Genomic DNA, 17,103 nt, shown 5'->3' on the forward strand with positions numbered 1-17,103 from the left:
CACAAAAGCCCATCAAACAACTACTACCATGTTTTCATTAAATTGCAGTCACTGTCTCGCCCAAAAGTTGGATTTGCCCCATGTACTTTAACCCGTTATATCGTCTGTTTCATTTTGGCTCGCTACTTTCGTAGTATTTTATCTCACAAAAGAGAATATCAATTTAGGATTTATAATTCTACCAAGATCTACCAGGAACGAGCATATGATGTGGGATTTATATGGCTCCCCTCTGAGACCATGATATCAATGTGAGATTTACAGCTCGACCGAGAACATATTTACATGGCTCATCGTTGAGACCTTGACATCTTTCTCACTTCAACAAGGGCCTAACTCCACTTTAATATCAACTATTACGATCCACTTCAATAAAGGCTTAACTTTACTTTAATATCAACTGTCACGATTCACACTAACCCCTATAAGATATTATTTGTTTTAACTCGTTAATCTCACGATTTTGTTTTACAAAAAATAATTCACAAATTGAAAGTGGTGTGAACTCTTAAATACCTAGTATCACTTTAGGATCATGACATTTTACTCTAACCTTCTTTTTATGTGAGATTTTTATGGCTCTACTTGCTAAGAGCATACGATGTGGGATTTACATGACTCCTTGCTGGGATTGTGACACCATACAACCAATGTGCCTCTAAAATAATAGACCCTTGTTAAACTGGGGAGGATGTTACAGTCCCTCCCAACAATGAGCCTTGTGAATCTCATAGTAGAGAGAATACATGATCTCGAGGAGTAGAGCCATAAATCCCACATCGAAGAGAAACTATGTGCTAAAATAATGCTGGGCAGGTTCACATCACTATTAATCTACAAGGCATTTGTTGTGAAACAAAGTTACGAGGCTAGCAAACTAAAATGGATAATACCAAATAAGGATTGGTGTAAACTGTGACAGTTGATATTAAAGTAAACTCTAGGATACCAACAATGTGTCATTGATAATAATGAGCCCTTGTTGAAGTAAGGAATGATGTAGTAGGCTCTTGTTGATTCGAGGAAAAATGTCACGCTTCAAAACTATGAGGCCATTGAGTTAAAGTGGATGATTTCGTGAACTGTGAATTGGTATTAAAATAAACTTTGAAATACTAACAATGTGTCACTAAAAATAACAAACCTTTGTTGAAGTGGGAACAATGTTAAGCTCCAAGCGAAGAGCCCTGATCGGGAGAACCATAAATTCCACACCTAGAGGGAAGCCTACATGAAATGTAAAATCATCTTTGGCAACAGCATTAAACTTTGATGATTAGTGAGGCGTAGATTAGGCATAGTACTTGGAGTTAAAATACTGATATTAGACGCAGACTCTTACTAAATCTTTAGTTTTAACTTTGAACTGAAGATTCTGAATCATTTTACATAGCATCCAGCTTTGAGACCCAAATCAAATGTCAAACTCGACTTGGACTGGCTTAACTCAGCTTATGGTACTTAAAAATTCTTCGGATAAATTCCCGGGAATGATTTCGGCCCAACCAAGCCCACCCTGATAATGTTGGCTTAAAAACCAGACATCATCTTGTATTGATTTAGATAGGCCTTAATCCCAATTAAACGGCAAACAATCTCAAACTATTTATTTTGTGAGCCCGACAGAGAGGAAGAGTGTTCTTTTGGTGAGTTCGACTGCAAAAAGGAAGCAACATCAGATAAAATTGTTGAATTTCAAAATGGTTTGCAAGTCCTAAGCCAATAATTTAAGTTCATAGAAAGGTTAAAAAGGTAGCATACTTAAGAAACAAGCAGTTGGGCATCGCAATCTCATGACAATTTTGAAGAAAAAAAAAAGCAAAGTACTCTCTCGTTTACTATCAAACATCATAAATGATCAAAAACATGAACTCTGCTACTAGCAAAGAAACCCTCCTCTAATGAATTCCTTAATCCTTGTGCTGCTGAACAACTTCAACACCCTCGTGTTGTTCCCCGTAATCCTGCAGGGGAAAAGAAATAAATCCCATCAATCATTAAATTAGGAATATGCATTCCATAGTTATCTACAAATTGCTAGCCAAAATACGGTGAAAAGTAAGAAAACAGATTGATGAAACAAATATTGTCAAAGTAAACGGGAATGTAATTCCATGCATATGTTCATACCTTCACAACTACACAAGAGCAACCGACTACCTTCCTTGCTTTCCCCTCAGAATCTATCTTACACAACTGCATACAGAGATGAAACACAATTAGCATTTACATCATTAGGATTTGGCAGCATAACTTAATTGTGAGTTTGTGACGTTTTTTACAGAGGAACAAGTTACATGGTCATAGGGGTGTGCTTGTAAGTACAAATTAGAGAGAGCTGAGAAATAACTCATGCTTCATACCATACAAACAGACACCAGTTCTTTTCTTTTTTAAAAAAATTCATAACCAAAACAAATTGATGAATATTTAATAAGGAAGAATCACTGACATCTGCTATATAACTAAGAACAACCAAACATACTGTAAAAAATCACACAACTAAAACATCAGATAGCACCCTCAGCATGTCATGAAATGCAAGAATATAAATAAAATATAAATGAGCAATGGCATGTCACTTACACCAGCCCACTCGCCAAGGGTTTTTGCACTCGGTGCAACTAGCACTTTAACATTGTGATCTGCACAGAGTGCCTTGACCAGTTTAACATAATCTGGCTGGTCACAGTCCTCAGCAATAACACAAAGATGTGCGGTGTTCTTTTCAATTGCCTTGGCAGCTTCATGGAGGCCACGCGCAAGACCACCGTGAGCTTGTGACTTCCTCACCACAAGGGGCAAGGCTGTGTTGATGTCCATTGGCTCACCAGCTGCAACTGGTACCTCAGGTGTAGCAACAGCAACTTCTTCTCTGGAAACGAAATAAACAAAAACAGCATAAATACATGCAGATAATATAAAAAAACACAAAAGTTTATATCTTTCAAAGATAGATATAATACACAAATACCCAAAAAATCCTATGATGCTTTGATTCCCCCATTCTAACAAATCTTAAACAATTCAAACAAGCAGGCAAAACATCTCAAATAAAACACAGAGTAATCACATCCTAGCATAAAATAAGTACCATTGCAATTCATTCTACGCTTAAAGCAAACTAAACCCAAAGTGTATAAACTGAAAATGCAAGCAGCTAGAAGGCATATGGAGATATTAAAACAAACCCAACAACCAGAGAAAATACAATGAAAATACCACCTATATTCTACTAAAGACGGCCCTAAATCTTTACATAGGAATAACTTGTCACTTACCCGGACATTTTTTGAGCTGAAGTAGGGATCAGAGGTTCTGCTTCCTGGTGCCAAAAGAAATAAAAACAAAGTCAACCAAACAGATCTTTTAGAGTACGACACTGAAAGCTGAGCAAAAAGATTTTACTCTGTTATTCAGTAATTCGTTTTGGTGGCAGAAATCAAAAGGATCCTTGGACGAGTTAAAACAGAGAAATCAAATAAACTTGCCGGAAAAGGGCTAAAGAACAAGAGAGAGCTAACCTTAGACGAAGTGAAGAAGCTGAAGAGCGGCGCTAATCTGCTGGGGCGGAGGAATGGGAAGGGTTTAGCAAAGTGGAGATTTTATAACGCAGACGGCCTCTCAAACCCTAACTTTAATTTTATTTTTCTTTTATGGGCCGTGGGCCTTTTTCTTCTTCTCCTTTCTTTCGGCTCGATTGGGCCGAATTGCATTCCCTGTTGCTTTGTCTGCCTTTGATAAAAGTAAGTTCATCTGTTTTAACGTAAATTAATTTTTAGAAAATATAAAAGTATTTTCAAGATTTATGTTGGATTGAAAAACGAAAAATTTATTTCAAATGTAAAACATTTTACGAGTTAATTAAAAAAACAAACTATGAAAAATGTCTTACTCTTCTTACGCGTTTAAGAAGCATAAGACATTTTTCACAGAACAAATAAACCTCTTATATTAAATCTAGCAATATAAATTTGATGAATATGAATATTTAACTTAAAATATTAAAAATATAAATAAATTCATGACTTCTATTTAATAAGATTAATTATATTCATAAACTTATTTTAATTAAATAAATATGCACAACAATGATATATCGTAATTCGATAATTAAATAATATTCATATAATCACAATATATAATACATGTATCAAGTTCAATGTTTTCGAAAAAAAATACTTTAACAAATTATTTTTCTATCAATTAAATAATATCTCATTAATTAATAAATTTTCACCATGTATTAATTTATAAAAATTTTACTATATAGCACTTATCTCCCTGTTGAAAGGTAAGAAATGAAAACGAAACTGATACTACAATGATTCAAAGTTCAAGTCATTCACTACCATACATCACTAGGATGAGTAACATAGATACCCTTGCTTTGCTCCAAATTCTCTTAACATAGCTATTACCATTGACCAGGAATGAACATCTCAAATAGGCTTCAAGCAGAGCTGTAATTTATGAAAAAGATTTGGTAGACAATGTAACCAACATAATAAAATCATGAGGAAAATGTCTAAAATTATCCATCCAAATCCAGCGATGGGGCCAACAATTGATCTTTGAAATCAACACAAATATTTAACAACATTATTCCATCAGAGGATTCATCTGATATGAACTACATAAGAATACTGAAGACTGATGTTAATTGCTCTCAACACCTCTTTTATTCCGTGTCTTGAAAGCTATTGTTGATTCATCCTTAATGCTTTCCCCTATTCTGTACTCAGCTAATATAGGACAAAACTCAAATTCAGCAACAACAGCATCTAAAGATAACACTGCCATCCAAAAGCCATCATACTAAACCAAAGCAACAGTTATAAAGCATGTTATGACAGTTCATAGATGAAATTAGGTAGATACTAGAATTGTAGGCTAAACAAGTATAATTCAATTCAGTTTTTATAAATAACACAAAATACAATGAGGGAATGGCAACCTCAAAACACATCAACATTCTCCATTCATGAACTAACAAAGAAAAACACCAACACATCACCTTAACAAGGAAGCACTAGAAATACAACTGACACCATCAATTCCGACCAAGCGGGAGTGATCTACAGGTGAAAGTTTCCTTAAAATTCGACTTGTTTGAAGAAGTAAATATAGATGCGTAAACTTCTTTTGTGGCATTAGCTGGTGCCAAATCCGCAGCTCTAAACTTCTTCACCCCACCATTACTCAATGCCTTCTCATTCTCAAGTTTTCCATTCCCTTCCAATTTACCACAACCCTTCTCCCCATCCAAAACATCAATACCCCTTTTCTTCTTCTCCTTCACTGTTTTCGCCTTCTCTTCCTCCATCATCTCCCTCAACACAGCTACCTCCTCCTCATTCCCATTAATCACCATCTTATCAGACTCCACAAACTCCTTATGACAAACCAAACAAGCTGATGACTTAACCTCTTTCAAAGCCTTGGCACTAACCACATGCCCACAATTCTTCAATGCAAAAAACTTATACTTCCCATTGAATTCAAGCCCCGTTATCGGGCACTGAAACGTGGCTCCATCAGCAGCATCCGATTCCTTCCCGGGAATTACCGACAACTTAATATTGACCATATCTTTCAAACCCTTTACGTGTCTAAACTCTTTGGGCAATTTCTTGCCCAACAAAGCTTGAACAAGAGCTTCCTTATTGAAAATATTCCCCAATTTATCAATCACACAAGGTTCTCTCAAGGGTTCATTAGATAACGCGCAATTGAGCCACTTACCGAGCCTTTGCTCATTCGGGTCGACTTTATCGGGCTTTTTAACAGCGTACATCTTGAGATAACAGTCACGGGACTCCGCTCCCGTGGCTCCGCCATCTCCGCCGCCGCCAGAGAGGCGGGGGACGAGAAAGAGGGTGGAGAGAGGGGTGAGTTGGGAATTTGGGAGAAGGGTAGAATCGGCCAAAGGTTTTCCATTGAAGGTAAAGTAGAAGGAGGAGAGCAACTGGGGCTCCGGAAGGACAGACGATTTGAGGTGGTGGAGGGTTAAGGATTGGGTTGCTTCTAGGGTTAGGGTCAGCGTTTGGTGATTTGGGGATCGGACGAAGAACTGAAGATGCATCTTTACAGGAGATTTCGTCAGTGAATTTGATTAACGAAAAATCGTGTGGGTCACTTTTATAGCCGATCGCGGAGAAGAAACACCGACTTTCGAAACGACAGCGGTTCGGCGATTCGTCTACGAATGGAAACTAAGAAAGAAAGGCGGAGGGGAACATATTAATGATCGGGTAAAAGCTCAGACCCAATTTATGTAGGCCTAATATTGGAAATGATGGGACAGAGGATAATAGGATATCGGACGGCTCAGGTTCAGGCCCAAGACAAATATTGGAATTTAAGAGAATGGCCCAGATTTAAGCCAGCCCATGTAGGAGCAAAAAATGATAAAAAGCCATGCTTTCATTGAGAGTCGAACTCAAGACCTCCCGCTTACTAAACGGGTGCTCTAACCAACTGAGCTATGAAAGCTTCCTGTCTTTGGAAAAAAAGTAAATTACTTATAATCAAATAGTAGAAATAAGAGCCTGTCAAAACTTTTAAGGATGAGTAAATAGATTGATTGGATGGTTTAATTCGTTATACCTAAAGATCAAATAAATTAAATATTTTTAAAAAATTAATTAAATATAAAAAAATATTAAATCGATTAAATATATAATTGATTTGATTGGTTTGATTGTGGATCAATAGATTAAAATTTTATCTTTATTTTCTTACAAGTTACAATATTAAAACTTATAAACTTCATACATAATTAAAAAAATGTAAATTATGTATAAATTAAATACATATATATAATATATTACTTTACTATATATATGATATTAAATACATAACTTATATGTTACAATATTTTAATTTTTATATCAAGGTTTGTATAATAGTGACTAATTATATACAATATGTTATATAAATTACGATGATAACTAATAAAATTATTAAGTGTAATTATATAAATAAAATCTATTATAAGTTACAATAATGTTTATATATGAATTAAATATATGTATATATATTATATTACTTTATTATGTATATACGAAATTAATGGCACAACTTATATGTTATAATGTTTTTATATCAAAGTTTGTATAAATAATAAAAATTATAAATAAATGTTAAAAAATGAAGGTAACAATTAATAAGATTATTAAGTGTAATAATATAAATAAAGTTTGTTATAAGTTATAGTAATGCTTATATATAAATTAAATATATATATATAATGTTTATACAATTATATATATATTTATAACATTTTATATTATGAAATATTATTAAGATGTAATAATTATAACATATTAATATGTACGATATTTATTATCATATATTATAATATTAACATATAAGTTATATAATTTAAAATATATAGCTTTTAATTTCGTATTAATATAGATTTATAAATAAATAAATATATATAATTAAAGTTATATTGCTATAATTATAATTTATATACGTATGTATAATAAATTAATATATTTTTTATATATTATTAATTAAATTTACTATCATTTTTTCTTAATATATATAAAAATATATATTAATATATACATATAGATAATTAGTTTGAATTTTTGAGTAGATTAGTTTAAAAATTTTAAAATCGAGATCGATAAAAAAATCAATTAAACCAAACATTTTAGATCAATTGATCCAACAAACTAATTAAACTAAATTATTTTACTTAAATTATATTTTAATTTGAATGAATAATTAATTTTATTTTATTTTGCTTGCTTATAAGAGTTATGTCCTCCCAATTGCTTGGTAAAAGAATAGTTAAATTAAATTAAAAAAAAAGTAAATTACCAAAAAAGAAAAAGAAACAGTGAAAATTGAAGCAACAGAAGTGAAAAGTACATTGTAGGGGTATTAAAGCCTGTCTACTCATAAGAAAGTGCCTGGTCTTTTGCTCCTCTCTCTCTTTATCCCTTCCATGCTGTTGCAATGTGAAGACCAGGAAAGCTTTTGGAGCTTTCTTCCTCTTCACCATCCCATTGATCATCATTACATGACAAGGAAAATTTTGAGCCCCAAAAAATTTTCCCTCAGATTTTCCTCTTCTGAGATAAGAAATTTGCCATAAGCCCTCTTCTATCATCTTTCATTTCATCTCCCTTAATCCCTGTACAAGTTTCGATCTACTTCCCATTTCATTGCCTCCAATCTGACATTGGTAAGATCTCATGTTCTTTGCCTTCTTTTTTCTTCAAGTTTGTTGAATTTTCAGTGTTTTGATTGGTTTTTCTGTTGATTTGGAGAAATGGGTACTAATTAATTTTTATTTTTTTTTAGATTTTGTTATTGCAGATTTTGAGGATTTTGGGTTTTTGCTATTTGTCATAGAATCAAAAGTTGTTCCTTTCTTGGTGAAGAAAGATGTCGATTTTGCCAAAGAGTGAATCGATTCACATTAGGGAAGTTTGGGAGGAGAATCTAGGAAGTGAAATCGAGTTAATTAAAAATATTGTGGACGAGTACCCTTACATCGCTATGGACACTGAGTTCCCGGGTATTGTTCTACGCCCAATAGGCAATTTCAAGAGTAGTTTTGAATACAATTACCAAACTTTGAAAGCAAATGTTGATCTTTTGAAATTGATTCAGTTGGGCCTTACTTTCTCTGATGACAAAGGGAATTTACCTACTTGTGGAACTGATAAATTCTGTGTTTGGCAATTCAATTTCCGTGAATTCGATCCCAATGAGGATGTTTATGCTAATGATTCCATTGAGCTTTTATCTCAAAGTGGCATTGATTTTAAGAAGAACAAGGAAAAGGGTGTTAGTGCTCATCGGTTTAGTGAACTGTTAATGTCATCTGGGGTTGTTTTGAATGATAGTGTGCATTGGGTGACTTTTCATAGTGGTTATGATTTCGGGTATTTGCTTAAGTTGCTTACTTGCAAGAATCTTCCCGAGACACAAGCAGAGTTCTTTAGTTTGATCGATATCTATTTCCCTACTCTTTATGATATCAAGCATCTGATGAAGTTTTGCAACAGCCTTCACGGCGGGTTGAACAAGCTTGCAGAGCTGTTAGATGTGGAGAGGATTGGTATCTGTCACCAAGCTGGTTCGGATAGTTTGCTTACTAGTTGTACATTTATGAAATTGAAAGAAAATTTCTTTAGTGGGTCGACTGAGAAATATGCTGGTGTTTTGTATGGTCTTGGTGTTGAGAATGGACAGAATACACATTAGAAAGCAAAGAATTGTGGAAATAAGATGAAAATAAAATCTTTTCCTTAGATTTTGTGTTCCATTTTGCTATCTACTTCTACTATCTATTCTCTTATAATCAGCCTATATTGGTAGACCTGTTATACTTGGTTGTTTTACTCTTGTTGGTCATCAAAGAATGCATATGAGTGGAGGGAGAGGAGGAAGGGAAAGAAATAGAAATGTTTCAGAATAGCCAAGGGAGAAGGCCCTTTCTCTTGACATTTTCTGTCTAATTCTAAGCTTACTTTCCAGAATCCTGACAAAGATGTGTCATGCCCTGGTCTTCTGAGTAACTGCATTCAAATGAAATAGGTGGAAGGATAGTTTCTTGATGGCTTTGACCTATTCCTATGTGTTTGTTTACTGATATGGTAACCTTATCCAAATGTGTGTATAAGATCAAATTCTACTTGATGGCTCTTTCTTTCATTGCAATTATTTCATCCTGTCTCAGTTCAACAGCCATAACTCAGCTTTGCTAAGGAGCAACTGTGATGTAACTTGAGTTTCTTGTATGTAATTAGTTCTAGTGCTATATTATTTGATGCGAAGACACTGCCATTTTGCAAAGCAGATGCTGAATCAAAGATTGCAGACTGATAAAGCTATTGTTAATCATACTTAAAAAAGGCAAAAAAAGGGACATGATTAGGGGAAATAAACTGTAAGATTCATCAGTCATCATCATCACAATTAAGTAAATGAAGTAAAATTGAGGGAGGGGAGGAGGGGGACAATGATTTCATAGGACTCTCTGAAACTATATATTCTTGCTAAGCCATTATATGATATTCTTGGATATTTGCATTGAAGAAGGAATAATAGAATTCAATCCAGCGGTTTACCTTACATCATCTCCTCCTCTGTTTCCTGACAATTCTCTGTTCTATATAAAGTAGTGGCTTCCTTTGGCTTTAAGAGTACAATCTTTTCTGAAGTTTCAGAACTCACGTAAAGGGTATCTGCAACTTGGGTTGCACTCGTTTAGCTCTTTGAAAGCTGGTACCACAGCCTTATAAACCTCGTCAACCCAGTCTTCGTTTAACTCTTCTTTCTCGTCGTTTTCATCCAAAGCTTCCTGGAACCTGTAAAAACATCACGGGTTAGGACATTTGTTCACAGAAAGAACTGATCCACATTTCTGTCGGCATATGCCATGAAGAATACCAGCACAATGAAAAATCAGACTCGATCAGAGGCATACCTCGGTTATTCCCTTCAACCCTGAATCCTGGATAATGTCCTGCCAATGGGGCTAAACTTGGCAGCCTCCTCCAGGTGCTTCATTCATTGGATATCTCTTCTTAAATGCATTTTGAAATGGCTTCTTCCACCTCCTTGACTCCGATGACTGTAGGATGATGAGTCGGATGCCCATCCAACCCCTATACTGCAAAAAGTCTGGCTTCAAATTAGCAAAGATTCCAGAATCTTCCAATGCCTCGGCCTTTTCCTTCGATTCTTCTTCCATGTCCCGCCTCATTTCTGCATTCCGATCCCTTACCATTACCACCTCCCATGGACTCCAGCACATTTAGTTGTCCCTTTAATTCTTCGATTTCCATTTACAATTTCTTTTTTGTCTCTTCTTGTTTTTATTTATTTTTTAGTTTATGTTATGAATTTGGGGAGTGCCAAATACCTCTAACAAATTTCCATAATTAGAAGAGAGAAACCTTACCAACATAATAATAATCTCCATAATTAACAGAAGAAAAAGAAAAGAAAGAATCAAAACCATAAATGGAAAAAAAGAAGAGAGAATTGAACCATCACAAAAAAATATGAAGATGAAATAAATGTATATTCATTCTTGCTTCTTCACGTACGGGGTGGTTGCTTCCTTAATTTTGTCTCTAAGCTCCCTTTTGGTTCTCCGTCTCATGCTCCACAGATGAGTTTTCCATTTTAGGTAACATGTTTGAGAGAGAAAAATGCTTCAGTTGAGGGGGGCAGAGAAAAGGACAAAAGTGAGGCGTTTTTCCAGCAATGATCTCCGGCAACAAGGCCAGGTGCAGCTGAGGTTTGTGGCAAATAAGAGAGATGAAGAGATGCAGGGTGTTTGTCACTGTGGTAATATGATGTTCCACAATCTGTAGTAATATGATGCCCGTAGTAAAGCGATATTCTCACCCTCTTACATTCAATGGAGGGATCAGTCAGCAACAAATCCTTCAAATCGTATTCTCCTCAGTAATAATCCATTTCAGTTCATATTAACACAAAACTTAACAGTAATGATGACATTTACTTTACATCAACTGCACTTGCAATAATCTTTTGCTATCATATCAGTACCCACGATGCCATAAAGAATAATACACAACCATCATTAATCAGAGAGAGGAATATAGATTTGCCACTGTGATTGGCAGGTGAAATCCTCGTTAGATTAACAAACCAGCAGAAGTTCATTGTTCCATTCCCAGTGTAGCTGAACATGGACAACTCAAAGATAACCCAGGCATAGCAATCAACCTAACCTCGCTTCTCTTTGCAATACCTGGTTAAGGAAAAAAGGGAGCAGGTTTGAATCAAGTTTTTAGCAACAGCCAGAACATAAGAATCTATTCCCAGGGAAAACATTAAAATGTTAGTTTATGATGCAGCCACCGTTAACTTAGAACTAACTGGAGATGCCTTCTTCAGTAATATGCATGTAATCCACACTACAATAAGTCAATATGCTATGCTACATAGAAGCAAAAATACCATATTCTGATGCAAGCTACATGTTGCTCTTTGGGCTTTTAAAGCCTTCTTCACAAATATAATAGAACATATGTGGACTTTTTCCCCTTCCATGCTGTTATGGTGATGATGATAGGTATAGAAATATGTTAGTGTGAAAAGACAACAGCAGTGCCAAAAGTTTTTGAAAAGTTAAAGAAAAAAAAACTTGCATGACCAGCTGAATATTGCTCAGAGAATGGGAACTCAAATATATTGTATATATTGTAATAAGAGTTCAAAACCAAGCCCTAAATTTTCTACTTAAATTTTTTTTTCACATCCCAAGCAACTCTCTTCTATTAGAACTACACTTTTTGAGCCTCTACCAGTAGTTCATAATTATTTTTTGGTAAGCGAGTTGTTCATTAATTAAATCTAAAATAGTGAAAATGCTTCTTTTGATACTGTAGAGATCTAACCATAAGAATAAACTGAGTTAATAATCATCCCAGTCCAAAACAAACTAAGAGAAAGGTAAGCTAGACATCATTGAATGAATCACAAACATAATACCAAGCATCAATACTTTTTATTAAATGGGACAACTGAACTTGGGCACACCAGACTTTGTTTAAGGAGGCAATATGATGCAAGAGCATAAGAGTAGTGCCCACCTCTTCAGCAAACTTTATCAAAATAGTTGTTCGAGGTCTTTGCTGTCCCTCCATAGGTACAAAATGAGCTGTTACCACCGCTGGAAATCCTGCACTATCCAAAACACCCTTCCAACCAACAAAAGGAGTCTATAAGAGCTTCCATCCACCAGATCAGTCATTTCATACAAAAAAATTAATGAAGCACTTACCCTCACTATTCCAGCAACAAATGCCCCACAATTAAAAGTCCCCATGTCTTTTGGAATTGAAATAAACCTACAATGAAATACAGACCAGTTGGTTATTAATCTAAACTACAGATCTAGCTAGCTGAAGCAACGTCATTATAAGTGATAAGTGGTGGGCAATGCATAACTTGTTCACAAGGAGTTCCTTCTCACTGATCATGTATTCGTCTTCATGTTCAGTGCCCTTCTCAAGCGAGTCAGCCACCTAACATAGTACGAAAAAGGAGCAGGTCAGAGATGTACTTTATTGGAGGCTACACTGATTTTAAGCACATGTTGAAAATGTTAGCCAGCTAGAGTTGCCGTGCCTATTGGCTTATAGGAAAATACACAAATCTGTTTGACAATATCAACAAACTTTCAACCGTTGCACCAATAGACAAGATTGCAGGCTTACCTTTCCAAATAACACCTTCCAGACAGTGCTGTGCACAAAAGATAAAATACCCAACAATCGAGTCTCCCTTCTATTTCCCTGTGGCATAAAAGAACATAAGTTTAGTACTGGCGCTGACATATGGATGTAAACAAGTCAAGCTATTTGTGAGCTACTAGGCTCAACTCGATGAGTACATGAGTTCGACTCGTTCATTGTCGAGCTGAGCTTGAGCTCGGGCTACTTGAGAAACGAGTTGAGCCAAGTTCAAGCTTTGCAATACTCAACTAAAGTGGCTCTGAGTCTTATCGAGCTTTTGAATTTTTAAAAATTTTTAATATTAATACATATATAAATAAACTATAACATTTATTTACATATTTTAATTTTTATTTGAGTTTTATATTGAACTTGAGCTGTTGAGTTTCAAGCTTTTATATAAATTAATCATAATTGAGCCTTATTGAGTCAAGCTCTAGTAGCTCAATTATTTTTCAAGCCAAGCACGAGCACGTAAAGTAAAACTCGACCAAGCTTGAGCCTGACACTAGATTGGCTCAATTACACCCCTAAGTTGACATCATGGAAGAATACACATATTCATACAAATGAGCACACATCATTGCAAACACATTGCCAAATCAAGATACACAAAATGAAAGCAAATTTAATTCAGATACCACCACCAAGCATATAAGGTGAGTAAGGCTGGCAGACTTGTATTACATCATGACATTCTCACCTAATTAGCAGAATTAAAACTCTACGTTAAAAAGTTAGATGCTAGCTTGCAAGTAATACCTCAAGAACAGTAATGAAGATTAAACAGGAGAACCTTATTGCTATTGAAGTCTCATCTCAAGTATAATCTGTGAATGTCCTGTACCTTATCCCTATGGCACAAAAGTTCAAGAACTCGAGCTCCAACTGCATACCCTGCATCCTCCAGCCTGATCCATTCCCATGAATAATATTAGATTCATTCACACTAGAAGAACCACCGACTGAACTAAGCATTGTAAAAAAATTTGCATATAATTAAACATAAGGAGCTCTTTGTTCTACTTTTTCTTTCATTTATTCATTGTCATTGGATTCTTCAATAAATAATCTAGTCTCAAGTACACATCGGTTGCCAATGGAAAGATTCAAGCAAGATATATCAAAGGTAAAAATATCACTACCTTCTTTCTAATTCGGCAATGTTATCAACCTGTGTTTGATTGTACTGAACAAGCTCCGAAAACAAGAATGCAAATGCACTCAAGCTAACCTGCAATGAAAGCACAACCATCCATTAATGCAAAAGTATAGTTTGGAATTTGACTCCAATTTGAAAAAAAATAATCCCCAATCAAAGCTATTGTTGATTCGGTTAGTTTGAGTTTGTGCCTAATTTGTGTGATTGGATCAGAACTTGTCAACTAATGTCCAATTCAAATAGTTCAATGAGAAAATAATACTATTTAAAAGAAATAAAACAGTTAGATCTCAAATATTGCAACAAAAAAAAAGTAAAGATCGAAAATATTTGAAACTCAGCTTGCTTGCTAAGAAGCTGAATATAGAGTTTTATCTAAAATAACAGGAACAAAAAATTGTAACTCCCTAATTTAAATTTTACATCGTATTTTGCTACATTTTCGCAGGAATCCAAACATAAGAAGAAGAAGAAGAAGAAAATAGAGAGGGAGAGGAGAAACCTCTTGTTTGCCCTTGCTGAGGGGCTTGTCGAGGACGTTAGAGTATTGCTTGATCTTCCCGACTCCGATCATTTTCTACTGGAAGGAAATTTTATTTTCTGTTTGGCTGCTGAGAAATCGCAGGAAAAATGAATCAGCTATGAGCTATGCGAGCACCGAGCGACTCTGCGTGTGCACTTCACTACGCAAGCCCGTTTTGAACCGCCGGTCTAGTTGGTTTTTCCTCCCCATCGAACACACACGCGCCCACGCGCTCCTCCCACCCCCCCCCCCCTTATCCGCCCTTTTCTTTTTTTTTTAATTTCCAAGCTTTAAAAAAATACTAATAAGTTTATTATTGTATTAAAGTATTAAAAAAATCAGTTTGAATATTCATCTTATTATGTGTTTTTAAATATTTTAAAATAATATTCATATTTTAAAATAAAAATTATTTTTTCAATATTATATTTTATTAAAATACTAGTTTTAGTTTGGACAGCTAGCTTTTTACATCACTTGACTAATAAATTTTGTAAAGTAATAAGTAAAATACTCTTTCTTTAAATTGTTATATAGTTTAAAAACTGAACATTTAATTTAAAATGGAAAGAGTAGTCTAAAGTTAAATACTCATTCGAAGTATATGGATTTACATTTGAATCACCACTTCTCTCTTAAATTTTTTTTTTGATAAACATATGGCACGCTATTAAAACAAATATTATGAAAGTATCTTGATATTTGTTTTTTTTATACAATTGAATTATCATGTTAACAGTAAGGGTAAAATATCTTTATTTTTTTAATTTTAGTTACAATTTTATACAAATTTATTAGTATTCAAAATAAATAATTCACCTTAAACGTGTAAACAATAAAAAAATATGAAATATCTAAAATACTTTTTTTTTTTTACCTTTTTTACTATTTTTTTTCTCATACGATCAACGACACTCCTTTATGCCAATTGACCACTCTGCAAGCAAATTTGATTGTGAAACGTCATATCTGATCAGATCTCCCTAATGGAGTGTGATCTAAGGTCATACTCCCCTCCGGTTGACACTCCTAAAGGAGCATGGCCCCAATGCAACATGCCCTAGAGAAATTTTTTGTTATTTTTGAATTGGAGAGAAAAAAATTTATAAATGAAAAATTATAATTTATATAGTATAGTAATTTTTAAATTTAATAAAAAATAAAATTACTTGAGAAAATATTACTATGTATCAAACTAACAGAAACATTAATGGTTGACTAATGACTGGACTTATATGTTTAGTGAAAAAAAATTTTTTTAGTGGATGATTCATTTCGAATACTAATGAACTCGTGTGAAATTATAGTCAAAACTTTAAATATCATAATATTTTATCCTAAAATAAAGATGGGTGTGTATTTTCACATATAATTCTCATTTATCGAATACATTAATCTATCAAATTCGATCTTTATTTTAACTCTAAATTCAATTATTTTCAATCGAGATTGATTCTAGATGTTTCTTTTGATTCCTTTATAATTTCCATTCACTTTTTTTTTTGTAATTTGCAATTTGAACTTGAGATTAACTTTGTTATTCTTAATTTTTATAGCTTTGTGTTCAACAATTGCCATGATGAACTAATTTTAATTCATCAAATATATTTATATATAGAAAAATCATAAAATAATAAATGAAAAAAAAATGAAAATATAAGATACGCATGAATCATATTGCACTTTGATATTTGGAACCAATTACTAGCTTTTATGTAGTGTCATAAACCTTGGGTGCTAGCTATAAATGTTGTACATGTTTTCCTACAACAAAAAAGCACAAGCCATTTCTATGCTAAAGGTGAATATCCCACTTGAATGCTACTTACCAAACTTAATGTATATTCAATTCGTATTCTAGAGATAGGCAAAAATTCAAAACAATAGAGTTACTGATACATTTTACTTATTTATTTTTGATTGAATTACTTTTAATTAAGGCATAATAACTAATAAATCTTTTAAACTATTTAATAAATTTCAAATAATTTTGTAAACTTTTATTATATTATCAAACCTATATACTTTTATTTTAAGCTAAATAAATTCATATATTTTTATTTTAAGTTAAATAAGCTCTTATAATTAGTAATTGAATTAGTCAAAATATCATTCGTCATTTTATACCATATAACATGCGAACATATTATAATTGATGATAATATGAAATATTG

General features: G+C 33.7%; 4 protein-coding genes and 1 non-coding gene across 5 annotated transcripts; 1 reads left to right on the forward strand and 4 right to left on the reverse strand.

The window, feature by feature from the left end:
- Positions 1,676–3,633, reverse strand: LOC18587865 (40S ribosomal protein S12). The gene is made up of 5 exons (XM_018126415.1): positions 3,525–3,633; positions 3,282–3,325; positions 2,587–2,875; positions 2,131–2,196; positions 1,676–1,964 (listed from the first exon to the last, which is right to left on the reverse strand). The coding sequence occupies exons 2-5, from the start codon at positions 3,287–3,289 to the stop codon at positions 1,911–1,913; spliced, it is 417 nt and encodes a 138-aa protein (XP_017981904.1). The 5' UTR covers positions 3,290–3,325; positions 3,525–3,633; the 3' UTR covers positions 1,676–1,910.
- LOC18587866 (protein RTF2 homolog) lies at positions 4,879–6,236 on the reverse strand. The gene has a single exon (XM_018128471.1). It carries the CDS (start codon positions 6,083–6,085, stop codon positions 5,054–5,056), a length of 1,032 nt encoding a protein of 343 aa, XP_017983960.1. The 5' UTR covers positions 6,086–6,236; the 3' UTR covers positions 4,879–5,053.
- TRNAT-AGU lies at positions 6,422–6,495 on the reverse strand. Its single transcript has one exon. It is a non-coding gene; the product is annotated as a tRNA-Thr (tRNA).
- LOC18587867 (probable CCR4-associated factor 1 homolog 7) lies at positions 7,916–9,822 on the forward strand. Its single transcript, XM_007011903.2, has 2 exons — positions 7,916–8,203; positions 8,323–9,822. Exon 2 carries the CDS (start codon positions 8,407–8,409, stop codon positions 9,229–9,231), a length of 825 nt encoding a protein of 274 aa, XP_007011965.2. The 5' UTR covers positions 7,916–8,203; positions 8,323–8,406; the 3' UTR covers positions 9,232–9,822.
- On the reverse strand, positions 11,410–15,122 carry LOC18587869 (trafficking protein particle complex subunit 5). The gene is made up of 8 exons (XM_007011905.2): positions 14,909–15,122; positions 14,390–14,478; positions 14,092–14,155; positions 13,227–13,304; positions 12,958–13,034; positions 12,791–12,857; positions 12,600–12,707; positions 11,410–11,755 (listed from the first exon to the last, which is right to left on the reverse strand). The coding sequence occupies exons 1-8, from the start codon at positions 14,978–14,980 to the stop codon at positions 11,726–11,728; spliced, it is 585 nt and encodes a 194-aa protein (XP_007011967.1). The 5' UTR covers positions 14,981–15,122; the 3' UTR covers positions 11,410–11,725.

The sequence above is a fragment of the Theobroma cacao genome, chromosome 9, assembly GCF_000208745.1.
Source record: "Theobroma cacao cultivar B97-61/B2 chromosome 9, Criollo_cocoa_genome_V2, whole genome shotgun sequence".
NCBI classification, from domain to species: domain Eukaryota; kingdom Viridiplantae; phylum Streptophyta; class Magnoliopsida; order Malvales; family Malvaceae; genus Theobroma; species Theobroma cacao.